The 27,794-nt window shown below is 42.7% G+C and overlaps 2 protein-coding genes across 4 annotated transcripts; both read left to right on the top strand.

The window, feature by feature from the left end:
• STX16 (syntaxin 16) lies at nt 564–11,733 on the top strand. Of its 3 annotated transcripts, none has more exons than XM_021416572.1 (9): nt 564–799; nt 3,145–3,156; nt 3,874–3,981; nt 4,747–4,887; nt 5,398–5,560; nt 6,474–6,565; nt 6,797–6,940; nt 7,436–7,516; nt 9,550–9,705. In XM_021416572.1, exons 1-9 carry the CDS (start codon nt 665–667, stop codon nt 9,604–9,606), a joined length of 933 nt encoding a protein of 310 aa, XP_021272247.1. In that variant the 5' UTR covers nt 564–664; the 3' UTR covers nt 9,607–9,705. The 3 variants fall into 3 exon arrangements, with proteins under 3 accessions (XP_021272247.1, XP_021272246.1, XP_021272248.1); XM_021416571.1 differs by lacking the exon at nt 9,550–9,705 and adding an exon at nt 9,720–11,733 and having other exon boundaries at nt 566–799; XM_021416573.1 differs by lacking the exon at nt 9,550–9,705 and adding an exon at nt 9,720–11,733 and having other exon boundaries at nt 567–745.
• NPEPL1 (aminopeptidase-like 1) lies at nt 12,944–27,155 on the top strand. Its single transcript, XM_021416570.1, has 12 exons — nt 12,944–13,151; nt 14,259–14,444; nt 15,566–15,736; nt 18,321–18,410; nt 19,068–19,149; nt 19,344–19,486; nt 19,978–20,055; nt 22,394–22,494; nt 22,872–22,995; nt 24,501–24,677; nt 25,344–25,454; nt 26,242–27,155. Exons 1-12 carry the CDS (start codon nt 13,002–13,004, stop codon nt 26,398–26,400), a joined length of 1,572 nt encoding a protein of 523 aa, XP_021272245.1. The 5' UTR covers nt 12,944–13,001; the 3' UTR covers nt 26,401–27,155.

Here is a 27,794-nt window from a genome sequence, read left to right as displayed (position 1 = left end):
AGTGGTAGTTCTACAGTATTTTATTTTGAACCAAAACCGTGCCCGCCGAGGGTATGTCAAAGCAGTGAGAAGAAGCAAGCGTACAGAATAAAATAACGGGGAAGTGTACGGAAGCGTCGGCTCTTGGCACGATGGCGTTTCTGTCCGTTTGGCCATCGGAGCAGAGCCCAGCAGGGCAGGGCGATGCAGGGCCGGGCAGGCTGGGGCCCAGAGCCTGGCACGGGGAGCACAGGCCGCCATGCCCGCCCCTGGTCACAAGAGGGGCAGCCACCACAGCGCTCCGCTCAGGGCCGGGAGCCGCGGGGCCGTTCGTCCTAAGAGGCTTCCGCGGCCGCCTGAGCTGCGCGCGGGGCCCTCCGCTCCCCCGCCCTCGGGCACGGGCCCGGCTCAGGGCCGGAACGTTGGTGCGCGGCTGCGGGCCCGGGCGGGGCGGCGGAAGGACGGAGCGATGCACCACGCGGAAGTGAGCCGGGCCGCGGCCGGGGCCGCCGACGGATCCGGGGGGATGGAGGGGGCTGGCGGCCGGCGCCGCCCGGCGCCGGCGGGCTCTGCCCGCGCTCTCTGAGTGGGCGTCTGCCCGCGGGCCCCGGGCCGAGCTAGGGCCCCGCGCCCGGCGGAGAGGCGCTGAGCGGCCCCGGGGCGGGGGTCCCCCGGGCGGGCGGCCATGGCCACCCGGCGTCTAACCGACGCGTTCTTGTTGTTGCGGAACAACGCGGTGCAGAGCCGGCAGCTGCTGGCCGAGCAAGTGAGTAGTTACGGCTCCTCCAGCCCTCTGAATTCACGTAGCATGGCTGCTGCGGTGAGTCTCCTCCCTTCATCCTATGTACCTTGCTGCGCCGAGGGCTGCCCCGCGGCCGCGCCGTGCCCGCTGCTCCCCGCGCCCCCCCGTGCCCCCCCGCCCGCCTTTCCCCGGCGCCGCGCGTAGGGCGAACAGAAGAGCTCCGTGCCGGTCCTTCCGCGAGCGCTGCGCCTACCGCTCACATAAGCGTTGGCCTTCACAGGAGGTCTTTGCCCGCTGATTTTTTTTATGCTTCTCCGGTGTCAAAAAACCGAACGTACTCCGAGGAGCGGAACTCTTCTATTCGCCTCAGTGTGGGCGCTGTTAAATGCAGCGCGGTGGGTTATTCCCACGGCTCGATGTGACCGTAGCGCGCCCTGACACCCATTACCTTTCCCCCCAATGCATGGAAAGCTGCGAGGCTGTGTGTGCAGCAGCCGGGAGGTGCTGGTGTGATGCCTTCAAAAAGCCGGTCGCTCTGTGGCCCCTTCTGTGGCTTTTTGTATGTTTTGAGCCAGTCACACTGTGATGGGAGACTTAAAAATCAAAGATTGCTTTGAAACCAGAATTTTCAGAGCAACTCTTCCCAAAATGGGCGTCTACCAAAGCAGCTTCCTGGGGGACATTTGAATGGTGCCTAAGATTTTCGATTACAGCAGTGAAGCTGCCCGGCAGCTCCGCTTTCCTGGGTCTTAAGTGGCTTCTTCAAATGTACCGCTTGTTTGGAACAGCCTCCAGTAAATACCTGCTGCGGTTTCATCTCTCTGACTTGCTTTGCATTTGTGCATTTTTGGTTAGGAAAAGCGATGCTTCGTGCCACTAAATTCATTTCAACGGATGAGTTGGCATTGAACGGTCTTTGGTCATTGTTCATTTAATTACACCTGTATCTATACAAGCTGTGTATTGAATTTATTTACAGACCGGGAAGCATCAATAACAATGTGTGTTGCGGTGTTTAATTTGACCCTGCATTTGATTCTTGTTAACATATTTTTTGCCGATATCAATATCATTTTTGATCATTGGAATTTTACAAATGTTAATAGAAAATGAGAGCTGCACTGCGCGCAGGCTGCTGAGCAGTGGTACTACAGAGAGTGCAGTAACACTTAGCACTTGCATGAAATGTTTATTCCTGATGTTTCTTAAGGCGAACCAAAGCATTTTCTGGGATGCTCATTCAAATGCCACCAAAGCCAAGCGGCTGGGGATTGTTTCTGGCTTGAGCAGCTGGTGGGGTTGGTCAGTGGCTCAGCCTTGGGCAGTTCCACGTTCCATAGTTGCTGCTTGCTATACAGACAGCGAGCAGGGTGAAGATGTCAATGTGAGCTCTCCACCTTCATGTTTCTGAAGTGCTTGTCGTTGTCAGTAATAGCTAATTACTTTTCCTTTTGGGCGGTGTCCCCGGAGCAGAATTGCTGCACGCCGGCAGGCCTGTGTTGCAGATTCTAGCTCATAGTGCTTGGGCTGAACTTAGTTTGCTCTCCAAGCTTCTCCTGAAGAAATATTTTGTTACGAGGGCACTGTGTCAGAAGCAGCTTTCTGCCCCAGGAGATGCATTCTCATGCTGACAGTCAACCACTCCTTAAACTCAGATAACCAAAGTAGCACCCCTAACAGTACAGTTGTACTTGAGAAGCTCAGTGTGGGATAACAGATCATTAATTGAAGCTCGCTGCTTTGGCAAACCACAAGCATGCTGTCCTTGTCTTAGATCTCACGTGCTAACACATGCCCCCGCAGCACAAAGAGTGATGAGCTGCAGATGCGTTGCAGATGCCAGCTGAGGGGGTTTCATGGAGACATTTCCTGATGCTACCTGGAACAGGGGTGTTTACATGTGGCAGCACATGCTGCACTTGCTTTTGCTTTTCGCTGTTTGCTGTCTGCTTTATCCTGTGGTAACTGGGGGGCTTATCGATAAATGTCTTATAAAGTTTGTATGGTTTGTAAACTTTGTTTGGAGAACTGTAACTCTCCAATTAGTCAAACCTTCTAACTCACCCGTAGATGTTAAATACTACAGTAAAATTGCTCTCATTGTTACCTTTGAATATATTTCAATGTTTTCTATCAGAAATTTTTGCAAACCAGTTCTTAACCTGAAAAACTTTTGTTCCAGGCAAAAGGCTGTCTCAAATATATCGTGATATCGTACTTGTTATTGAATAGTGTTATTTTAAAAGTCCGTTTGTTATATTTGTTGTAAACAATTATGTATTTTAAAAAACAACAACAGCAACACCAAGCTACTAGTATTTTCCCAACTGACCATACCCTGTATCTGTCCTCTGTCTTTTTTCCCTTTTACCTTCCGTTGTCTCGAACTGGATGGGGCTGATGGGATCCACAAATCACTTCAGGAGCTGGATGAGGTATTGTTTATCACAACTTATTTTGTCGCGCTGCATCAAGCATACATCACTGAGCAAAACTGTTCCTTTCTTTACTCTGCTAGTTTATTCCTTTTCATTATATAGAATGAGAAGTATTTCTGTACTATGTCTATAGGTCATGCTATATGTGAATTATATAAACTTTGGTCAGGAAACAATGTTGGGGATAAAGAACAGCCTTTCAGGAAGGGGGAGGTATTGGTTTTTAAAAGAGGTGGAGAACCTCAAAGATTTCTGGGCCTGATGGAGAAAAATAAGAAATCTGGGAGAACAGGCAGTGCACTAATTAGATATGTTCTAAGCAGTATCATCTGATACCACTTTTTTTTCTGTCTGTGGTAGATGAAGTTATCTATCTCTGGAATTACAAAGCTGGCTTTAACTGACAACCTGAAAAAATCATTCCTGTCTCCCAGTTTCGTTCGTAGCCTTTTAGTACTTCAACCTACAAATTGGATTCTTATCCCCAGAATAGTCTCCAAGTGTAGCATACCCTCTGCAACTGCTGCAGTGCTGCTGTGCAGCAGTGTGCCTGTCTTCAATAATTTATACCTGCATCACATGCAAACACATGCTTGAGGTTCCTTTTTATGGGAGGGGAATGCACACAAGCACTTTTCCTCAAGGACTGACATCTAATTTCAGTAATGTTGATTTGCTGTCTCTTTTTAAGAATATTTCTGTTGTCTTCTGCAGCTTGCTGATGATCGTATGGCACTGGTGTCAGGAATAAGTTTAGATCCCGAAGCAGCAATTGGTGTAACAAAACGCTTACCTCCCAAATGGGTTGATGGAGCAGATGAAGTAAGTTGTATGGCAAATCCAACACTGAGTTTTCTCTTGTAGAAATGTATTCCTGTTGTTAGTTATGTTGCCAATGCCATAAGTTTTATGGTAGAAGTAGTATTAGAAGAAAGATTTGTGTTTTTTCTAACTTCTGCCACTCCTGTTTAGAGAAAATATCAGGCAAGCTGTCGTTTATTTCCTTGAAGAATGTATTGCAAGTGAAATGAAGGAGATTATCTTGGAGCATAAATTCCTGAAAACTGAATTGATATCATCAGTGAGAGCCCAGTGCTGATACTATACTTGAACCACTAGGATAGACAGTGCTGTCGCTGAGCATTTAGACTGGAGGCTGCAGGAAGATCCTGAAGCTGTCAGCACAGCAAAGTTCTTCTCAGATGGAGACTTTGAAGGGAGAGGACAAAGATGGAATGCTTTCCATAGGCTTTGTTTGAATCCATTGAGGGGTCCAGTTGAATAGAATTGCAGTGTACTGCTTGGAAAGAAAAAGGGTTAGTGTCTTCTAGCAGGAGAAGCTCTACCACGTGTGTGGTACAGGTAAGATGCAAATTATGGAAGTATTTGAACAAATGTGAGGGAATTGTTCTGGAGACAGCCAATTAAGAATCTTTTCCAGTATTTGGAGTGTGAGGCTCCTTTTGACTTACAGAAATTGTTATGAGATGTTATGAGATTGTATATTTTTGCCTAGCATTTGGCTGAAACTTTTGCTCTGAAACATTACTCACTTTCCTTTCCCGGTTGTTGGGTTTGCTGTTTTAGATTCAATATGATATTGCCAGGGTGAAACAGAAGATGAAAGAATTAGCCAGTCTTCATGATAAACATCTGAACAGACCAACACTAGATGACAGCAGCGAAGAAGAACGTGCAATAGAAATAACAACCCAAGAGATCACACAGGTACAGACTACTTTCAATTCTAAACCTACAGATCGATGTATCTGCAGCACATATCATGGTGTGGCAGTGGTTTCCTTGGAGTAAAGCATTTCTGCTCTAAGTCAGTATTAGTGAGCCAAAAGTCATGGGCTCTTAGCTTGGTCAGCGCTTACCATCTCAGTGAGCTCTACAATGAGTGACTTAAGACCCCACCCCCACGGCCTTGTTTTTACTTACCTGTTTACTTTTCTATCTGGGAATAGATGGGAGACTTAATTAAATCATGTTTACAGCTACCTCACAGAAGTACACAAAAACATTCTATGGCTTGGAGTCCAAGCAGTTACAAGGAAGCAAATGTCTTTGATCTGAAGTACCTGTGTTACTCTGCTATCCTGTTAGATTTACGCTGCTCATCCATATTCTGTATTTTCATTCCTTTTAAACATTACACTGGGCCACAATAAATTCAGTGTGATATTCAAAGCATGCGTTGCTGTATGTTTTTAACTAACTGAATTGTTTTCTCAGCTATTTCACAGGTGTCAGAGAGCAGTCCAGGTCTTGCAGAGCAGGTCACGGACTTGTACAGAACAAGAAGCACGTGTTCTCAGGAATGTAGTGTCTTCCTTAGCACAGTCCCTTCAGGAGTTATCCACCAACTTCAGGCATGCACAGTCTGACTATCTCAAACGTAAGCATAAAAGATACAGTAATACATGGGCACTTTTTGTGGAGAGCACTAATTAACGTGCGCTTATTTTCTTGTTTAGGGAAGTATAGAAAAGTTAAATGATGATCACAGGACCACAAAAAGTATAATAGAGCGGAGATCAGAATTCATCAGTTTCTGCTTCACAGCCTCTACCTCTCTATTTCATATTGCTAAAGCAAAAATGTCTGTTAGCTATATCAATGAAAGCAGTGTGCTTCAGCCATCTACACTTCTAACATAGTATTGCTTCTCATAACTGTGGTCTGCCCAGTTACTTCTGTTGCACTGGTGGGGCAGCTGTTTTTCAGAATGATACCTGCTGTTGACTGGTAGTTTGTGATAGATTAAACTTTAAAAGGTAGTCTGTGATAAAGCTCTGCATCCATAAACAGCTTGGAAGTTGAATATTCTGTTTAAAGTCTAATATTCAATTGTTTTTTTGGCAAAGTAATTTCATCTTTGTACATAATAACTGATCTTCAGATGTAGTACTGCAGTTTCTTCTTGTGGTATAAATGGTAGAGGTGGAACAAGGGTCACAACGTTCTGTTCACACAGAATACAGAGTGATCATACTTTAAGGCTCTTAGCTTACTTAACTCTTTAACTTCATGGAACATAATGACTTAAAATCACTGGTTTAATCTGACTTGTAAGCGTGATTGCATATGTGGCAGTTAGAATTTAGACATTGTTATTTATCAGAGATTTTTTTTTCTTGCACTTTTCTACCTATTGCTTCAGACTTTATTCTTTCTCTTTCATATGTATCACGATTCCTCCAAAAGCTGTTGGGAAATACTCTCCTACCTACAACTTTTGAAAGGTGACAGGAAATTTGAGTGACTTCAGTGTGTGTATGCTGTGCTCCAATATAGTTTGTCTTTCACAGGGATGAAGAGTAGAGAAGAAAGATCCAAACATTTCTTTGACACCTCAGTCCCACTGATGGATGATGGGGAGGATGATACACTTTATGACAGAGTAAGTTAAGATATTAAGCAAATTCAATTTGAAGAAACTTCTTAAGGTGCCAAGTTATTTTAGTGACCCTGAAACTGTTTATAAAAGTATAGCACGATTTTTCTTGAGTAGTTTTCTGCTGTTAAAATCCAAAAGGAGTGTTATGTTATGGAATCTTATAATTGCTATAATTATTCCTAATGTTTTCACTCTAGAACACATAAACAACAATTAAATCTTTTATTTCAACAGGGTTTTACAGATGACCAGCTAGCACTGGTGGAGCAAAACACGTTACTGGTGGAAGAGCGGGAACGAGAAATCCGTCAGATTGTGCAGTCAATCTCTGATCTCAATGAAATATTTAGGGACCTGGGAGCAATGATAGTAGAACAGGTACATCAGCACCACAGTGTCGGTGAGAGCTGGGAGATTCCATGTAGCATTAAGGTTTCCAGACTCCTCCTGTTGTAATACAATGCTTTCTTGTACTCCTCCCTTTCCTAAAGTCATTGGTTCAGTCTAAAGTTTCCTCTGCTTGTAATCTGCAAGAAGATGAACTAAAAAAAACTAAAAAAGTAATCATTTATGTGTGTTAAACTAGAAAAAAGGTAGAATTCCAGAGTTCTGTTGATTATTTCTCCCAGAAAGTTTAGGTTTAATATGTCAGCCAAAAGCACCTGAGCTGGGTCATAGGGTTGTGAGATGAGATTGTGACAGTTGTGACAGAGCTGCCAGTTAGGCATTGAGCCAAGAAGGTCATTTCAAGATATTCCAACTAGATCTTCCAATGAGCTGTTTGCTGTAAGCATTACTACTCTGCTGCTCATAACCACAACCTTTTCCAAGTTTATTTTGGTTCAACTTGATCCTTCTCTCTGTTTCATTTAGGGAACAGTTCTAGATAGAATTGACTACAATGTTGAACAGTCATGTATCAAAACTGAAGAGGGTTTAAAACAACTACATAAGGTAAGCTGGTAATATCTAGGCTGTTTTGCGTATGTAATTATTTTCCTTTAGACATCTTTTCTGTTAGAAGTGATTGCTGTACATTATTGAAGTATCCTGCTGTACTGTTGAAGGAGTTGTCCATGTAACTTCTGTTAACATCACGTGTGATGCCCAGCACTCATTTCATAAATAATTTTCTGGGCATCTGGGCAATGTGCTTTGATCTTTATATTGCTGACCTGGTCTGACCTATGTGCAATTACTTCACTGTTCTGATAGCTCTGCACTTCTGAAATGAGACTGGTTGCTGGGTACCTTTGCTATAGATTTCAATCTGTCAATTCATATACCCTAGTTTGAAAATGTTATCTCAATAGCATGAGTAGCAAGAATAATTTTTAATATTTTTTCTTATCATATGACATTTGTTAATTAAGTTCAACCTTATGCTTTTAATGTGAAGTTTTACTATGAACATCTGAAAAGTTTGAACTGGTGGCAGGACACAGGTTTTGGTGGTTGTTGTTTTGCTGGCTTTTTTTGTTCTGATTTTAAGCTAGGTTCTGACTTGTTGGCCCAGTACAGTCCTCCCACTGCTGGAAGGAAAAATCATATGAGAAGTGCATACAAAACCTCCTATTTAAGTAGAACATTTGGGTTTGGAAATGCGGACAACTTACTGCTATGCATTCAACTTCATATTAGGGCAGACTTGTGAAATACGCACAGTACAGAAGCGCCACTTGAGGAAAAGCAAAATAAAATAGTTCTAGGTTTATTCTTTTTATACATAGAAGTAAGCTGCGGTCACTAAAATAATGCATTGACCATTGGCGGACAAGGCTGAAAGTAATTGCAAGCAATTTACACAAACTGAAGTGGAAATAAATGAATCAGTTGCAATCAATCGGTGCTATTTCTAGTTCAGTGGTATTTAATAAATTGTCAGCAAACCCCAGCTTGAAATGCTGATTGGAGTATGGATTTTGACACAACATACTTGAAATCAGATGTTTTCAGTACAGCATAAAAATTCTTTTGCCCATCATGAAAAACCTACATGTCCTAATAGCAATGTCTCTATGTTTTATATCACTGATTTTAGTACACTTGGTAACCTGTTTTCTGATTGAATATATAATGTCAATTTTCTCTTCTAATTGGCGTAATTATTGTAAACTACCTAGACAGCACTTCCACATAAATTAAATCACTCCAACAGTCTGGAGATACAGATTGTCTGTCAGTCATTCCTGTCTCACCTGAAATGGGAATCAGCTGTGGTACTTTGTGAGGCTTTGTGACAGTTCAAGCCTGATTAAGGAAATCAGTGGTAATGTAATGTACTTCCAGATCAGAAATTCCTCTTAATACAGATCTGATAAAAAAAAACAATTATTTTTCAGAGACTATAAAAGAGAAGAATTAATCTTTTTCCCTTAAAATTTTCAATGCTTATGGATTTTAAAAGAATTAAATGCAAGTTTTGTTTTGTTTAGTTTCTATTAGCAGAGTTTCATTTGGCTTTTGGAGAGTTTTCTCCACATTTTTATTTCCTGAGAAAAAGAGGAAAGGGGTGAGAAAAGGTGATTGGAAGAAAGAAGGAATGAAGCAGAAAACTGAGAATCAAAACAAAATGAAAGCTTTCAGTTCTAATTGAAATTAAATGAAAATGCACAGCTGAATCAGGTACAATAAAAATGCCTATTGAAAAAATGGAGCTTTGTGTGAATTTTAGTGTCATGCAGATATAATATGGAAATGCTATTTCAGCAAAATGAGTTAAAAATAGCTTACCAGCTTCTTGCATTTGGACTTCCACACACCCAGATGATTGATTTTTATTTCCACTGTCCACATAGCTAAATGCCACTGCACATCAATCGTTGTTTTGTACAGCTCGTGTCCTGGGCAGGCGTCATGCCTTCTCAAGGACTACAGAAAAGTCACAGGGAGGTTGCATAACCGACACGAGGATGTGTTCTTCTTTAGAGTGTCTCATATTTAATGTGGATAAATATGACCTCAGTTTGCGCTTTCCTTCACTGCAGTCTTTGGTGCAGACTGGAGTTTTTTTGTGGGAGTTGCTTGCAATATTCAGTGTATGAAAAGCCAAGTTACCAAAGAGAAATCGAGGTACATGTCTTCATTATACTAAAGAGTCCGTACTTACAGCTTTGCATAAATCAAGGTATTAACTCTTTCTTTTCTGTTTCTATAGGCAGAGCAATATCAAAAGAAGAATCGGAAGATGCTTGTTATTTTAATTTTGTTTGTTATAGTAATTGTCCTCATTGTTGTTCTCATTGGTGTAAAGTCACACTAGGTTTCGCTTAATTTTCTTATTTTTGGAGTTTACGTGAACTTTTTTCCCCAATGTGAATGGATGGACCTGCACTCAAGAAAGCTGCCTTGAATGTATAAGCCCTCGTGGTACAAAGTCTGTGCAATGCTTCTGTAGGATTCTTCAAAGTTCAAGTCTGGTGATTGGTGAGGTGTTTGTAAAGATTAGGTGGAGAACGTCAGGAAATTTGATGCTCTCAAATGAATCGTTCGGTTCTTTGTCCAGAGGTATTCGGAAACACGTTGCTTAAATAACTACAAAACTGTAATTTATTAGTGAGTCTGTAATTAGTTTGTTACAGTGAAAAAGAATGTGTTGTCTTCTGTACTGCCACAATTTTAAGGCTTCAGATTTAAACCGTGTTACTGAGTCATGGGACTAGAGGTGAAGCACAAGGCACAACAATGTTCGACTTCATTTCTGCAGACTCAAAAACTCAGAGAATTGGAGATGAAGAAGATAGTTTTAACAGGCAGAGCCTAATTCCATCCCTGTGATCTTAATTTAGATATCGCATCATTACTAAGAATCAAAATAGTATATGATCTTGTAAATAACAAGATTTAATCACTGGTGTAATTTAACACATTTAGCTAATTAAATTTTTTTGAGCATGAGTAATCACGAGAACATTTTTTTTTTCCAGAATGATCATGTATATTTATGTGCTTTTTTTAAAAAAGTACTGCCATTACATCAAAGCGGAGATGAAGTTAAACCTGAAAAATAGAAATTTCCCTTTTAGTTTTCTCCACAATGTGACCTGCTGTAGGGGCTCCTGGCTCTTAGTTCTTTTCTAAGCTGTTTGTTTTACAGTGCTTCTGTTCATACATGGTTTTTTATATGTAACTTAACTGCGATGTGTATTAGATCCATTTTCCCATACCGATGATTTTTTTTCAAATGCCTGCCTAGAAAAGTATGCATTTCTGGTCTCCTACTGACTATGACAGATGCCATGCAAGTGACATGTCCTAGGAGGCCTTCAGTGGAGAATTACCTTTTTTTCAAATATTTCTTGCAGTGGAAAACTTTGCTGTAGGCCATAAAAGAGGAATTAGAGAAACATCTAATAGAGGATTCATGTTTCAATCCAGGCCTGAAGTAGTGTGCAATTGTAGAGGCCTTGCCTTAATATTTTTAATATGGCTCTTCTGTATGGACTTCTTCCCCAAAGGGACTGTAACTTAATTTCCTCCATTTCTGACTGATGCAGTGCTCCCCATAAACTCGCGGAGGTGTTCTGCTCAAATGCCCTGAAGTGCAGTTTTGTAATATGTGCTATGATTTTAATGTTGCGCCTGCCCTGAACTTGTGTTTACAATGTACTAAGGAGGTCCTAAGATGTGGGTTTAAACAGACTCGATGCAGGAACAGGCCTGAAAGAAAAGACTACAAAAACATGTAAGCTGTGGCTTATTGCGGAGAGATTTGTACCACTGTGTTACCTCTAGACAAAGGGGATGTTGAACTTCCAAAGCTGCCAGTTCAAGCCCTCGTTGAAATTCACACAGTAAATCAGTGAAAGAGCTATGCTTTTAGTTGGGTGTGCAGTTCCCCTGTTCTGGTAATAGATCTTTTCAATGATCGTGAGTAAAACTACTGTCTCCCTAGTGTGCTGGCTGCATCAGTTGGTGTGAAGCAGCATATCGCTTTAATTTAATATACTGTATTTGCAACTTTCTAACATGAGAACGTGTTATTTATTTCTGTCTTGACTGGTGCTTTTGACATTTTATCATGGCTAAAGGATTCAAAGAAGTAATAAAACACTTCCAACCTAATTGGTCAATTCCTTTTTCTTAAAATAGTGTAAACTGAAGCAAATATTTGTGATGTTAATGTCTCCATATATTCTTCAAAATTAAATAAAAGCAGCAGTGACATGAAATATCTGATTTTTTTAACTTTCTGTGGCACAATTGCATTGTCAAGTGATTTTCTTTCACCACTGAAATGCCAATAATATCTTAACTGAGGTAAATGACTACTTATGTGCTATCTAAATTCTGTCAAAGGAAATGCACTTTGTTAATATGCACTGCATAAGAGGTTGAATTCCAATGTGAATTATGTAACTTGAGCTAGAGTTTATTGGGGCTGAATTTATTTTAAAAAAAAAATCTAGGCTTCTAAGTCACTTCAGATGTCTAGTTTGTTGCAATTCAGTCTAAATTATTTATAGCTAAAGCATAAACCCTTATGCAGTGCTTTGTAAGAATAATCTCACCATGGAGTGGTATAGAATGGGTAGCATCAGTGCCCAAAGAAGCCGCTCTACCTAAGAAGTAGCTTGGCTCTGTCTGCTACCTGCTCAGGTGTTACAGGAACAACAGCTGCCTGAACCTACTGACTGCTTCTGTCCAGCCCTGTAACCATCTCTGCATGCTCCTCTGAAGCTGGCACACAGGATTCTGCAGGCTGGGGCTACTTTGGATTCTCCTTCCCAGGTTGTACTGAACCTCTGACAGCTTACAAAATGCAATGGGAAACTGCGTGAGTCCAACAGAGCAATGCTGCTAGAGCATCTCCCAAGAATCCTTGGCTCCCCACCTGGTGTGAATGACCGATAGAGCTGTTGGCTTGTACAGAATTGCTCCATTAAAATGCATGCAAGCATACAAAAATTAACTACTCCTTGTTAACAGAAGTTAATTCTAGCGGTATTTGGAAATGACAGTATTACAAACACTGTAATAGTGAATTAACTTCTACCACGACTCTGCAGAAATTCTGAAAACGGAACAATTGCTTCTCCATTGAGACTGCTCTATAATTTTACAAAACGAAGCATTTCCATCCCTGATTGGAACGATGAAAGGGAAATAAATGTTTCCAGGGCGATTAACATCGCGTGCAGCTCGTTGGTACGGGAGGTGCGTGGCTCCGCAGCCGAGAGGCAGAGGCTTGGCGGCGCTCAGCACAGCCCCGTTCCAGCGCGGCCGTTTCTCTCCCTCACGTCTCCCGCCCTCCGCTGCTCAGTGCTGCCCCGCGCGGAGCGGCGCCGCGCGCACATCCGGGTCCCGCGCCTCCCGCCTGCCGTGCCCGGGGCGACCGCCGGGGGCCGCCGTGGTGCCCGCCCCGGTGCCCGCCCCTCGCAGCCGGCGCTGGGCGGAGCCGTGCGGACGGGCCGGGCCGGGCCGGGCCGCGGGCAGGAAGATGGCGAACGTGCAGCTGGAGTTCCAGGCGAACGCCGGTGAGGCGGACCCGCAGAGCCGCCCGCTGCTCGTGCTGGGCCAGCTCCACAACCTGCACCGCCTGCCTTGGGCCCAGCTGCGGGGCAAGCTGCAGCCGCGGGTCAGCGAGGAGGTGAGCTCGGAACGCCGGAGCCCCGCGGGCCGCTCTCCCCCCGCCCCGGCACCGCCTCCCCGCTGCCCGCGGTTCCTCCCGGGGCCGCGGTTCCCCGGCTCGGCGTTGTGCGGCCTCGCGTTGCGGGGGGCGGCGGCCTCGGGGTGCGCCCCGAGTCGGGCCCGGAGGGTTCGGAGCCTCCCGGGGCCTGCAGCGGCCGGGGGAGGGAAGGGGCCTGCGCTGGAAACCAGCCCTCGGGAGCGGGAAGGGCCGTAACGTTACCTCCAAGCGGCGCTTCCGAAAAATTAGAACCAAAAACACGCGGTGTCCCGCTCCGTCGGAGCAGCAGGGCCGCCCCGGGGCCGCCGGCGCCTGTTGCGGGCTGACAGTCGCAGGCAGAGTGCTGCACCTCAAACCCAACGTTCCGCTTTCCCTTCAGCCGCTTTGACGGCGCAAAGTGCTCCTCCGCGATGCCGGCACGATGGCTGCAATTAAAATAATGAGTGAAACCCATGTTCTCGCGTGGCAGATGGCAAGCTAGAGACTAAGCCTTGCTGCCTGCAAAGGCTGAGAAGATGTATCGTCTCTTTCCCCCTCCCAGCCTTAAGCTATTGCTCTGGAATATGCGGACCTATTTTTATTTAGAGGGTGTTCATGGCTTGTGGTGACATGAGAAATACTTTGCATCACAGCTTTTAGGATGCTAGGTGCTTGACAGTTTCATTTGTTGGGCTCCCGAATGTCTTATGACAATATTTAGCCTTCTTTTTTTGTTGTTGTTTTTAATGAAGTTTCTGCGTGAAGGAATAACTTGGGATTAGTAAATTAATCAATCAATTTATCGCTAGTGAGATGGCCGCAGCTTAAAAGCCTCTGGAGCAGGCTTGGTACTCAATACTGTGTTTTTAAATTATAGTTCATGTGGCTTAAAGGAAATGCATGTAATGGAAAGCACGATTGTGCTTTCTAATTAATGAAGGTTCACCGTATTTCCTGTCTCTTCGCTCTAGAGGTTGTTGCATTTAAAATCTTACCATTAAAGACTGCCTAAATCGAGTCGGAATGAAAATGTAGTCAGAAAGAAAAGTCCGATACAGTTCCTTGTTGAAAATCTTCTTTCCTCCCCAGCTATGGCAGTCCGCGTTAGGCACCCTGAACCCAAACCCCACTGACAGCTGTCCGCTCTACCTGAACTACGCCACCGTGGCCGCTCTGCCGTCCCGGGTCAGCCGGCACAACAGTCCGTCTGCAGCTCAGTTCATCACCCGCCTGGTTAGAAACTGCCTCCCAGGAGGTGTCAACAGATGCATTGTGGTAAGTGGCTGTTAGCAGGTGCTTCTGGGGAAGTGTCTGGTAAATTGTTTTTTCAGTTTCTCAGGTTTTTGGCTGTATCCGAGGAGACTGGAGGTGGACGAGTTTTAGCTCTGTAATTGTACCAGCGTATGTAAGTGGTTTTGCACTGGGACATAAACAAGACCTAAGTGTAATAGCTTTTGCATGCTCAGGCAGTTGAAAGGAATTAAAGATGAAAACGTCCGGAATGCTTGCGACCAGTAAAGTTCATGCAAAGGGAGCCAGTGGTAGAATTTTCCAAACTAGGATTTAAAACATCAGCACATGATACTATTTATCATGCTTTAGAAAGTTGATCTGGACTGCATGCAGAGTGCAGAGTGTCTGTATCGCATAACTCATTTAAGGGGCCAAGGTTTAAAAATCTCAATGTACTATTGCTCCAGCATGAGTCGTGTCCAGGAAAAGTTCTTGCACTGTTCTGGTCATCTTCTGTATGAGCCCAGTGAATTTGTTATTTTTTTTTCTGACTCTTGCAGATTCAGAGTTCCAGTTTATTAGAGGAGGCTCATATAGTCAGTGTCAGTAACAAAATCTAATTTTACACTTTGCTTGTTTGGAAGAGTGATAACTCTGCCTATATTTTTCCCTTACAGTTAAATGCAGAGATGTTTAACTAAAGCTGCTTTCCACTGGTAATTTGTGTAACAAAGTAGAGAAAAACATTCTGCGTGTTAAAAAGCTTTGGGTTAATATTAACCACATTTTACATGATCGCTCACTTTGTTTTGAACACACATTGATAGCTCCCTTGCTTTTTTGTCTCAGTCTGTAGGCTGACCTGTGTTAATTAGACAAGTATAATTAAGACAGTCCAGATCCATTAGAAGGACTGCTAATTCCCACACGAGTCAAGTCCAGCAATGTAATTATTTTCCATGTGGGAAATGAACTGAACCGGTTAGTTCAGTGTGGTGCTGTTTGTACTGCTGCCCATCCGTGCAAGGTGCAGTGTGTCTCTGTTCATACATGAGTTCTTTTGCTTTCAGTCACTACTATCACAGGTAATGGATCCTTTGAAATGTAGTCTCCCAATGTCCCTAATGTTACCTGACTTGTATGTCTTCTGGCTGACGTTTCAGATGGTCTGTGAGCGGTCTGAAGTTTTTGCTTCTGCTTGTGCATTGGCCAGGGCTTTCCCGCTGTTCACACATCGCTCCAGCGCATCGAGACGCACAGAGAAGAAAACTGTAACGGTAGAGTTTTTCTTGGTTGGACAAAACAACGGACCCATAGAAGTGGCAACGCTTAAAGTAAGCTTTTGTGGTGTCTTGTTTTTTCTCCATTATCAGGTTGGTTTTTTTGTTATTCCCTGACATTTTATTTTCCTTTGATGAGTTGCACGCACAAGTGCGTGTGCCTCGGGCTATATATGGAATAGGTGTTGTATCTAAAGTAAGACATGATCTTAGATCAAAGTTCCTTGTTCAGTTCAAAGCGCATGTGAGTAGAAGCACTGAATATATTATTGTAGCAAAGGCTGAAGATGTTATTGCAGAACTTTCATTTCAGGGATGGAAAATACCAAACAAGTAGCGCAAAGAAACGTTCTCTTTTCTCATGTTTCTTAGAGATGCAAATAATAGGCTTTTAGCATTTAGTACCTCATTACCCTCAGTGTGTGGATGCCCCTCTTTTATTTAGGCAAAATCTATATGAGGTTGTGCATCACACTGACATAATTAAAAGCTTTTTATTCTGGGATCCTGTATGGCTTCTGGTATTTACGTGTGTTGTACCTCTTTGGCTGAGTTTTTGTACCAAAGCCCTGAGAAGTGGTTCAGCCTGAGAATAAGCTGTACGTAACTCTTCAATGTTTGCTTGAGTCATCTTTCAGTGGTGGATAATCAAAGGTTGTTTCCCAAGCACCTGACTGTTACAGAGGGCAAACTCCATATCAGGTAACCTATTCTAGGCCATTTGTCTTCAAGATCCTAACTTGCCCAAGTTTTGAATTTAAGCTCTTGGGCAACTTCCATTTCAGTGCTCCAGATTCTGTATTTCAGTACAGATTGATACTCGCCTAGCTGATCACTCATAGGGGCTGTACAAATTACTTACAAATTGTTGGCAGTGAGTAGGGAGACAGTGTTGCTACATCTGTGATTTGCAGAATGGCAGCTTTAGTGTTTTCTTCCTTCAGCATCTTTTCCTGCACATTTTGTCCGTACTCTACTAAATGAATTGCCTACAGCAAATGATACCAGACCAGTTTTCATGAATATGACAGATGAGCACAAGATGTGAATTTCTCCATGCCTTAAAATAGGTTAAATAAATAAATAAAGTACCTGTTGTCAAAAAAAAAAAAAAACAATTCCTTCAGGTAGGGCAGCTTCCACACCTCGTGGGCTATTCATAACTAAAATCCAAAATTATTTCTTCCTCCCATTCTTCCCTTGAAGTCAGTGCCAAAACTACTACTAGCTTCTTCCAAGCTAAGCTTTCACTCATTAAATTCAGCCAGCACCAGACAGCTAATGTAGAGTGTGGAAGAGGCATGTGGTAGCATTTTTTTATTTTTTTTTTTTTTACCTAAACCTCTCCCTTGGCATGTTGCCATATTCTGCACCTGCTGCATTGTCCGTGGTGTTATGTGGTAAGGACTGGAAAGGTTTGTCACAGTTTCATAGGACAGTTACTGCAGACTGCTGTTAGCCAAGTTCTCTCGAGTCCCCTGGAAGCCAAACCAGACACAGCTTATTTCTGAGTAAGTCATAGTGATTTCCTCAGACCTGGCATTGGGGTTAAAGTGCCTCTTTTTTCCTTCACGGCCACGGTGATGAATCCTAGTGATGAATTGCTCCAAACTTAGTCTGGCTTCTGAGGAGGTTCTTATCCTTTAGGGGAACTAAAGCAATCAAAAGTAATTGTAGGGAATCGGGCATCGCTCCAGAACAAGCCACAGTTTATGAGTCTGCTGGGATACAGAGCATACAGAGTCCTTAGGCCAGCCTGGCCAAGCCAAACTTCAGATACCTCAACACAAACTAGCCAACACGTCAGATTCCTTTGAAATCTCTCTTGACTCGCCCTTCTGCTGTGTGGTCTTCAGTGTAGTGTGGCTACTGGAAAACTTAAAATTTCCTTCCATCTGGTCTTTTTTTCTTCAAGTTATTAATCCTCAGGAGTTAGATATTAAAAGACTCTGGTGGCTCCGTTGTCCTTTTTGCCAGGAGGATGCTCGGCCTCAGTGTGCTCACTGTGGGATGTTTTGATTGAGTCCACTCTTGCTTGGGTACATTTTCACTCAGTCTAGGTAAAGGGCAGTCAGTTATACCACAGGAATGAGGTAATGCATGTATGCTTTACACAGATACTTCGTATTTCAAATTCCCTGTGGATGTACCATATTGCTGTATAGAATGTCTTGTGGTACTTAACCATTCTGCCTGCTATACCTGAAGTGTAGCATCCCATGTTGTATGCTGTGTAGTCCCTGCAGGTTTCCAGCCCAAGTAGCCTGCAAGTTCACTCTGTTTTTCTGAATTTGTTTCATCTTGTCTTTCCTGCTCTCTACCTTGCACTGCGTTCTTGAACTTGCTTTGGTAGTGGAGAGGGCTCCTAATTTTGCAGTGTCAATTCACTGTGGGAAGGAATCCAGTTGCCTAGAAATTCGCACACAGGAGAAAATATCTTCAGCATAACACTTAGGAAAAGTAGCAGTTAGTTTGCTTGACATTAATTAGTATTGTACAGCTACCTGGAATCAGTTGCAGTTAGACCTAGACTCCAGAGGAACCTAATAGTGTAATCTGTGTAGGACTAGATACAAAGTTTTGCAGAACACAGGCTGAACCAAGGCCAGTTCTCACATGTTCTCACTTCTTGTCATAGTGCCTGGCAAGCGCTACAGAAGGAATCAGGCTGGCTGCTCGAATCGTGGACACCCCGTGCAATGAGATGAATACAGATAACTTCCTGGAGGTAGGCAGTACACAGGATGAGTAAGAGTTACTTATTGGAAGTCCTGATTACAGTAATCAAGAACAATTGCTCCTATCTCTTAGCAAAACCTTTTAGTCAGCTGTGGGGGACGCATGAAAAAACCTGTCCAAGGATGTTCAAGCTATTTCTTTAGTCATTAATACTTGGTAGAACTTAACAAAGTGGGAAGGAGGTGCAGGGTAAAGTTTGGTGTAAGGAACCAGCAGTCAGAAGAGGTGAATTCTTGATTCTGTCACGGTACTGGCTCCTTTGCTAGTGCATTCTTGAGCCCCGTGCTGATATGTTTCTGAAGAAAGAAACTGGCAGAAGCTGACGCATTTAGAAATGAATTTATTACAAAGATCTGAAAAGCTGTTGAGAGTGAAAATACTCCTGTCTTATTTCATTGTGATCCAGCAAAGTGAACAACTGGCGTTTGCCTCTGACCTGGGAGAGCTGAAGAGTCAGATTTGCATTTCATGCAGTAGTAAATAATCAGGGATGTCTCAGTGAAGTTAAATTATAGGAAACCAGTACCGTTCCCAAAATAGTGAATATTTGTATGTGTACACATGTGAAAATCACATAAAACCCAAATGTGAGTGCATCTCTGCTGTGTCCTTCTGATCACTTACTGATGTCCTTTTAATGATGAAGGAAATCAAAAAAGTTGGCAAGGATCTTGGGATTACTCCTACCATTATTCGAGATGAGGAGCTGAAAGAGAGAGGCTTTGGAGGTATGTCTTGTTGAAAATTCATCTTTTTTTGGTAGCAGTTAATGGGAATATTATTCCATCTCCATTGTAAAGTTTAATTTATGCATTTTTGAAACAGTTTCATTACCCATGATATTCCAAGATGCTTTGCAGAAAATATATTACTTTCCACAGTCTTCCTTGCCCACAAGTGACTTAGTTCTCTTGTTTTTCAGGTATCTATGGAGTTGGCAAGGCTGCTCTGCATCCTCCAGCCCTAGCAGTTCTCAGTCACACTCCGGATGGTGCTACACAGACCATTGCATGGGTGGGGAAAGGTATTGTGTATGACACTGGAGGACTCAGCATTAAGGGAAAGGTACATCAATGCTTCTCTTGCTTTTGCTGATTATGAAATTTCCTGCTGGAAGTAATTTGATTAATGTTGATGGAAACCAAAGCATATTTGTTTGAGTAAATACTTGATCTGCCATCATCCATGCAGACACAAACCGCCGTATAGATTTTAAGGAACATTTTGCCTTGAAGTATTGCTCACTGCTAGTAGAAATCGAGAAACAAAGATGTTTCATTTCTGATTTTGGAGACAGATCCAATCCCATCGGAGTTGACCTCAGTGCCTATCTTGTAATCAACTTGTTTGTTTTTAAACAAATGAGCAGCAGAATTTCAGTGCTTTTACTGTTTTAAGGCAAGATCTACCAAAAAGCAGATGTGTACGTGTCCTGTGTGTTTGTAAGGGCTGTCAAGACCAGAGTTACAGAGGCATCAGAAATACTAGCTTTATCAGATGGTACTGCAAAACTTTTTTTTTTCTTAAAAAAAAAATCTCTATTTCTGTTTAAATAGACTACTATGCCTGGAATGAAGCGAGACTGTGGTGGAGCAGCTGCTATTTTGGGTGCCTTCAAAGCCACTGTAAAGCAAGTAAGTAAAAAGTGTTAATTGATATCATGTAGCCTACCATTGCCAGGCTGACTTTTGGATGTACTCCCGGATATGAGGGCCAGCCTGATCCTCAGGTTCTGACCTGCCATTGCCATTGGTGTTCTTGGGCCGCTCTGCTCCTTCTGCTATTTCACAGAAGTATTTCAAATCTTTGCGAGGATCTTGGGAATCGTGAGAAATTGCTTGAGTGGTAACTTTCTCAAAGAGTCTTTTTTGAGCTGCAAGTCTGAGGACTGAGTTGATTGTAGTTCTTTGAATCAGATTCGTAACTGAGTTATTCAGTGCTGATCTTGTTTAAGCTTTGGGATTTGGGGCAGCTGTTGTCCCTTTAGCAGTGAAGGGGGTTGTGCAGCTCTGAGATATGGAGTCTGTATGTGTTCCAAATCATTCCCCAGTTCTAATATTAATCTACTGGGGAAATGACAATTCAAGTCTCATCAGGAGCTGCTTGTTGGCTTGCTCCTGTGGTCAGAAAGTAGTCACAGAGCTGAGAAGAAGCCAAGCATTGAAATATGGAGAATTCTTAAGAATTATTATTCTTAAGAACTGTACTTTAACAATATGAGTTGGGGAATCGAAGTGGCTGCTGCCTATTCAGTTCTGCCCTCTCCACAAGTTCAGTCGCTGCGTCTCGCTGACAGAGCAGTTACTGCCTCCAGATAGTATCCAAAGTTCAGAGACCTTGTACTGCTGCAGATGAATGCGTAGATCTGATGGGAGCTTTGTCCAGGAGATGATCATTGCCAAATTCCCATTTCTCAACAGTTTAACTCTGTGCCTTGGCGCTAGCAGCATGTTTGATGTGGAAGGATTGGAAATGTTGCAGATATCTGCAGAGACTTAAAATTGAAAACACATTTCTGAGCAGCGTTATAGGGAACCCACTACCTTCCCAGAACTAAGTCCTGCAGAAGTTGGATTACACGCTTGCAAGGGTAAAAGCTAGAACTTCTGCAGAGCTTTGGGAGAGTCTGGGATGCATGTGGTACGTTCTTTCAGTGATTCAGTCCATCCTTGTTCCAGAAATATGTGTGCTTGTAATTATCTGCACTGACAAATTACATCCACGATCACAGTAGGTATGAATGTAAGTTATCAGTTATTTCATGTGCAGTTACTGTAACTAGGGACTAACTGGTAATAATACATTTGGACAAACTGAGCCTGAAGAAATGGTCAGACCTCATGAGAAATCTGTGCCTTCATATGTAAAAACAAAAGAATGATATCACTGCTTAATATTGCAACCATATGCAAGACCTGTTGAATTAACATCCCTGCAGAAAATGTATTCAGATAGGCAGCAAAAGTAATTTGTCCTCGTTACTGTGTCAAGACTCTTTTTTTAATGCTGTTAAGAATAATATAAATCTGGAAGAGGTTTAAATTAGCTGTACTTTGTCAGCAGGACTGAAGTTTAAACTTCTGTTGAATAGAAATCTCAGTGGGAAGAGGGGCAGAGGTTACTATCCATCTTCAGAAAATGCCATCTGCCTGCATGCTGTTTGACAGTTTGACAGTGTGATTTTAAAAGTTGGTGGATAGCAAAATGAAGCAATTGATTGATTTTTTTTTTTTTTTCCTTTAAACATGTATTTGATCCATTGTGAGCTTTCCAACACAGAGAGGAGAAAAATACTCAAATTTTTGTCATTCTTCTCATCTTCTGCATGTTAACGTGGGGAATCCTGCAGGTACAGGAGGAATGAGTTTCAGTAAAAATAGCTTATAGTGGGAGCGGGTTTCCTCTTTTTGACAGTAGATTAACCACATCTCCCTCTTGGTGAATTATATCAAATTTTCCTTCTCTATTAAGAGATTCTTAATAGAGTTTTTTTGTTGCGCAGATCATTTTGAAAGAAGAAGCATCATAGATGGAAGAGTATCTCTTCTGTTCTCCTACTGGCCAGAGTAGCAGCTGTAAAGTTCCTTTATGGCTTCTAGAGGCTGCCCGTTATTTTGGAAAGGTTTGATTGATGCATTTGCCCTTTGGACTTGAGAACATGGTCTGATTCAACAAGTCTAGATTTCTTCAGCTACAGAACTTTCATTCGCAGTAAAGCTGAGCCTGTTTTCCCTAGGAATTTAAAAAAGGCTATTCCAGTTGAGAAGGAACGATGCTTTTATTCATTCATTGCTGCTTATCTATGTTTCTGTTTATAGAATCTCCCCACACGGTGTGGTAATTGTACAAACAACATCACCATACATTTGTCAGATTTCTCATGTAATTAGTGTCACTGCTGCCAAGAAATCATAATCTCACACTGATTTCAGCCTGAATAAATGAATTTGGTCTCTCCTATTGTTATTACAGGGTTTTAAAGACAATCTCCATGCTGTTTTTTGTTTGGCTGAGAATGCAGTTGGACCACGTGCAACGAGACCTGATGACATTCATGTTCTTTACTCTGGAAAGTAAGATTGTACCTAACCCTTTCCCAGAAACATTGAGAGGAAACAATCTTTAATTCTATTTATCACAGTACCACACAGGTTGTGAACCTCATCAGCTTCCCTAAACATTGATAATAGGATTTCAGACAGCCATAGCAGTGAGTTTTCTGTGTCCTTAGAGTGTCCTGTTGGTTATGTAAGTGCACATCAAAATACATACCATGACCTGAAGTTTGCCTGAAGTTTCCTTGCACCTGTAGAATAAGCAGCAATACAGACTTGCAGAGTCAAGTTAGAAAGCAGACTCAGTATAATTTTCTAACTCAGTGTTTTAGTCAGGATAGATGAGTCTTGCAGGCTGAAGCACTGTTGTATTAAATGCCTTCTCTTCTTCCTAGAACTGTGGAAATCAATAACACTGATGCAGAAGGTCGGCTGATACTGGCTGATGGAGTTGCTTACGCATGCAAAGATCTTGGAGCTGATATCATTCTTGATATGGCCACTCTTACTGGAGCTCAGGTACTGATTCAGACCAGCTAGTGAACAGGGGGTGTGTAGAATCATTTGAGTTGGAAGAGACCTTTAAAGTCCATCTAGTGCAACTCTCCTACGGTGAATTGGGTCATCTACAGCTAGATCAGGGCACTCTCAGCCCCGTCCAGCCTGTCCATGAATGTCTTCAAGGATGGGACATCCACTGCCTCTCTGGACAACCTGTTCCTGTGCTTCACCACCTTAATTATTTAAAAACAAAAACAAAAACAAAAAAAAAAAAAAACCCTTTTCCTTATATCCAGTCTAATCCTCTTCTCTGTTAGTTTGAAACCATTTCCCCTTGTCTTATCACAATGGACCCTGCCAAAGAGCCTGTTCCCTTGCACTTAGTATCTTCAGATACTAAAAGGCTGCTCTCAGGTCTCCCTGGAGCTTATTCTTCTCCATGCTGAACAGCTCCGGCTTTTTCAGCCTGTCCTCATGGGGGAGGTGTTCCAGCCCTTGGATCATTTTTGTGGCCCTCCTCTGGATGCACTCCAGCAGGTTCATGTCTCTCTTGTGCTGCTGGATCCACATCTGGACATAGTACTCCAGGTGAGCTCTCACCAGCACAGAGCAGAGGAATGGGACCAGGTTGGATGGAGCCCTGTGTGGCCTGATGTAATGCGTGGCAGCCTTGCCCACCACAAGGATTTGGAAATAGATGATCTTTCAGCTCCCTTCCAACCCAACCCATTCAATGATTCTGCACACTTAAAGAAAAAATGATATTATTTTAATGACATTAGCAGCTGATGCAAGTGATCCAGTACTCAATGTTTGCAATTCAGTAGCCTTCTAATTTGCAGAACTGTTTCAGTGATTAGTGATCAGCAATTCTCTTGTCCAAAAGCAGTAACTTTCCTAGTTTAAATTTCTAGGAGATGAATTTGTCTCCATATAAGGAGGGTAAATAGCGGCAAATTTTAGAAGCGTGAATGTTGCGTACATTGCAGCAAACATCAAACTTCAGAATGCTTCCCATCATTGTCCTGCTAAAATGCTGATGGCCTCTGGGTTTTGTGGACCTGAAAGGAAATATGACCATTCTGATGAATGAGAACGTTACATTCAGAATATTTGTGTGATTGGTACACGCTGTCAGGATATTTATATGCGTGTGTGTTAGATGTTTATAATCAATTGCTGATAAATAATAAATAGGATAAATAATTGGCACATGATAAAGTTTGCTTGCTCAATCAGTATGAATAAATACTTTGGACAGTGGTTTGAATAGTCCAGACAGACGTGGTCTATTTTTCTTCAGAATGGATTTTGAGAAATTTTAAAAGATTTATCAATAGCTACAGTGTCTGTCTACTTTTGTAATGCTGTCTTTTGTCAAGTCCTTCTGAGATGTTTTATCTTGGTGGTTCTGTTCAGTGGAAAGCAGCTGCTAGTGCTGAAAGGAAGTAGTACAGAATGGTTCTGTGCAATACTGTTACACTGAGATAAAGAGTTCCTGATTTTGTCGTGTATCTCACTAGGGTATTGCTACAGGAAAGTACCATGCTGCTGTCCTTACCAATAATGAAGAGTGGGAAAAGGCTTGTGTTAAAGCTGGCAGGAACTGTGGAGACTTGGTCCATCCTCTTGTGTACTGCCCTGAGCTCCACTTCAGTGAATTTACCTCTGCTGTAGCTGATATGAAGAACTCTGTGGCAGTAAGATTTTTTCCTTTACGTTTCACTTATTACATAAAAATGTGTTCCTGTATGTATTCTCACTGTGTTGAGCTGTCGATAGCTGTATGGAAGTTCTTCCTGTGGGCTGTAATCTTTTAGAAATGGAAGATATGAGGACCTCAAAGACCATTTAATTGGGGATTTTGGAGGCTACATGCCACTACTCTGATATTTAGCGTCATTTTAAACAGGGTAGCCTGCTGCAAAGTTATCTGTGGGCTGCTTGCCTTTTAAACATAGCTCTAAGATGGATACTGAATTCCTGGATGGAGACCTTTTAAGAAGTAAATTCAAGTATTTCTCAGATGGTACGTAACCATCAGAGGTAGTTATGGGAATGCAGAAGCCAGGAAAGCGAGGACAGATTTCTGCAGCTGCTTTTACAGCATTTAAGAGTTGCAATGTGTAATAAGTTCCAAAAACGCTGCAGAAAGGAGTTTGGGCAGGAGAATAAAAGAGCAGAGCCAATTCCTGCCAGGGATCAACTCAGAGTATTTACAGTTTACTTGACCAGCAAGACTGGATTTTAAAGCCATTCGTTAGTCTTTGAGTTACATTTGCACAACTGTCTTTTCTGCAGTTAAGAAGAAAACGTCGTTGTTCTCTTTTCTTGCAAGACCAACTGTATTGTTACTGTTTCTGCAGGACCGAGACAATACTCCAAGCTCCTGTGCTGGGCTCTTCATTGCTTCTCACATCGGCTTTGACTGGCCTGGAGTCTGGGTTCACATAGACATTGCTGCCCCTGTTCATGCGGTACGTGTGTGCCACTTGTTGTGCTTTACCCTGCTTGTGAAGGAAGGCAAGTGCAGATGCTCTGAATTCTGTGGCATCAAATGCAAAGAAAGAATTGTCTATCTAATTCTTTTGGAAAGCTCTTCATCTCTGCTGGGAACCTCTTTGTTTTGGTAGCTTCGTCCGTTCATATTCTTAATTCAGATTTCAAAATATTCTAAAGATCATTTTAATCTGCTGCATCTTTATCACTGTAGATTTTGACAACTTGCCTGCTTTCTGTTTAAAGGAATAATCCTAGCCTTTGTTTTCACCCATAGTGTTTTAAGGTGATTGACTAGAGCTGATTTTCCTGCTGACCTTCAGTAGAGAAAACATTTATTTGCTTGTGGGATTCCTCCTCCCTTGGATGGAATGTATGTACTTTTTTTTTCCTTAAAAAGCAAGGCAATTTACTCCTCACCCCCTGCATTTTTTTCATAAACCCAGTTTAATCAACTCATGCTCCAAGTCTGTGTTGGTGTTGGATAGAACGTTGTGTGCCCTGAGGAATGGCAGCGTAAGGCCATCCTCGAGTCAGTATGAGCTCTGTTCTTGTGAATCAATTGCTGTCTTGGTTTAATCCAACAGGGAAAGATTGCAATAGCAGTAAGAATAAGGAAGCGTAAGTGGAGCAGGCTCGGCAGGGACACTGAGTGTTTGCTGTGGCCGTGCTGTGTCACTGCTCCTGCTGAGTGGGATGGCAAATTAAAACTAGCCCAGACAACGCAATCTGAAATGTGAATCGTCTTGTTTTTTTTTTTTCCAGGGTGAACGAGCTACTGGCTATGGCGTGGCTTTGTTGCTGTCCCTGTTTGGAGGGGCATCTGAAGACCCTTTGCTAAACATGGTGTCCCCCCTAGGGTGCAACGGAGACTCTCCCCCTGGGGATATGGAGAGGGATTCCAAAAGGCGGCGCCTGGTTTAATGCGCCCAGCCCTATGTGACGGGGTGCATGTGTTACCTCACTTTGCACTGATTCATTCTCAAGCAATGAAAATGTCACACATCAGAAATGGCCATTTTATTTTATTTTATTTTTTACTATCACGATAAGATTTATTACTTATTTCTGATAAAAACAGCCTGATTATTATTATTATTTTTTTTTAAATTATTGGTGCAAACAGTTGCTGAACGATATCAGTGGTGCAGACTTCAGACTCAACTGACTGTACCAGGAGGGCACGTCCTCCTCTGAGCACCTCACAAAACAGTTACTAAGTGCATTAATGCATGAGAAGCTCTCTCTATTCTGAAGCAGCAACCGCAGTTTTTGCTTACGAAGCCTTCTGAATTACTTATTTTACATGAGGTTTTATCAACGTTTCTGCAGGCTCCACTGCATCTCCAAACACAGGACAAGGAAAAACAACCTCTGGGTTTGGCGTGTTCAGTGACCATTTAGCTTAGTAGCAAAGGAGATGTAATGAGAAAAGGCCTTTAGTTTTAATAAGGTGCTGTTTCCGCATGTTTCATGTTTTTCTGATCAGTAAAATCGATGAGAGCGGCTCGGAACGTATCTCTCCTTAAATCTTTCATGTTCAAATTACAGAATGTATTCATGTTAAATAAGGAAAAAAACAGGGCGATTGTGATTGAGTAAAATCGGTTTACAAAGCAGAGTGGCTTCCTGCCACTTAATAAATTTATTATTATTATTAAAGCAGCTTACGTATCCCATGTGGTGTTTTGTGGTGTTATTTACGCTTCTGAGAACACTGAGTGCTCCAGACATTTGTGTGCAACTTCATTACTCTGCTCGGATTCCTTTTCCTGGCAGCCATGCATGTGAACGCAGACCCTCGCACAGTAACAGCGCGTACTCATGGGTGCAGCGCAGTTCTGAAGACTTTCCATTTATTCACTTCATCGGTTTGAGTCAGCAGTAATCGGGGATGAATGCTATGAGTTTTTGGATAAGCTTGTCACAAGGAGCTCAGAAGCAATGGTTTGGTTTGGGCACCCACTGGAGATGATGCATCCCACTTTGTACGTAGTCAGCAGCAGCCCTGGGAGGGAGCAGCTTGTCATCAGTGCTGGTCCCTGCTGCTGCATTCAGGAGCCAGCCTTTGGAAATGGTGCTTGGTTCAGGGTGTTGGTGCTGGAAAATCCCACCAGCTTCTGGCTGCTTTGCAGATGGAGTCGGCTGAGCTGTCACAGTTGCACCTTCTCCTGTGTCAGAGGTGATCGCTGGGGAGAAGTGCTGGGTTTTAGACAAAAATCTGACAGCGAGGCACGCATCTGGCTTTGGCTTTTTGTCATTTTGATTAAAGACCTTGTGAAAAGCCAACGCAGAAGGAAGGAAAAACGTTTTTCATT

Source organism: Numida meleagris, chromosome 19 (genome assembly GCF_002078875.1).
Source record: "Numida meleagris isolate 19003 breed g44 Domestic line chromosome 19, NumMel1.0, whole genome shotgun sequence".
Classification (NCBI taxonomy): domain Eukaryota; kingdom Metazoa; phylum Chordata; class Aves; order Galliformes; family Numididae; genus Numida; species Numida meleagris.
Note: the sequence above shows the minus strand (reverse complement) of the source record. Positions and strands in the feature narration are given on the sequence as shown.

Excerpts from the sequence above, each read along its gene's own strand:
- STX16 (XM_021416571.1), top strand. The coding sequence starts at position 665 with ATGGCCACCCGGCGTCTAACCGACGCGTTCTTGTTGTTGCGGAACAAC. Across the intron at positions 5,561-6,473 it reads ACAGTCTGACTATCTCAAAC|GGATGAAGAGTAGAGAAGAA; the intron begins GTAAGCATAAAA and ends TGTCTTTCACAG. Across the intron at positions 7,517-9,719 it reads GTTTAAAACAACTACATAAG|GCAGAGCAATATCAAAAGAA; the intron begins GTAAGCTGGTAA and ends CTGTTTCTATAG.
- NPEPL1 (XM_021416570.1), top strand. The coding sequence starts at position 13,002 with ATGGCGAACGTGCAGCTGGAGTTCCAGGCGAACGCCGGTGAGGCGGAC. Across the intron at positions 22,495-22,871 it reads CATGTTCTTTACTCTGGAAA|AACTGTGGAAATCAATAACA; the intron begins GTAAGATTGTAC and ends TCTTCTTCCTAG. Across the intron at positions 24,678-25,343 it reads ATATGAAGAACTCTGTGGCA|GACCGAGACAATACTCCAAG; the intron begins GTAAGATTTTTT and ends CTGTTTCTGCAG.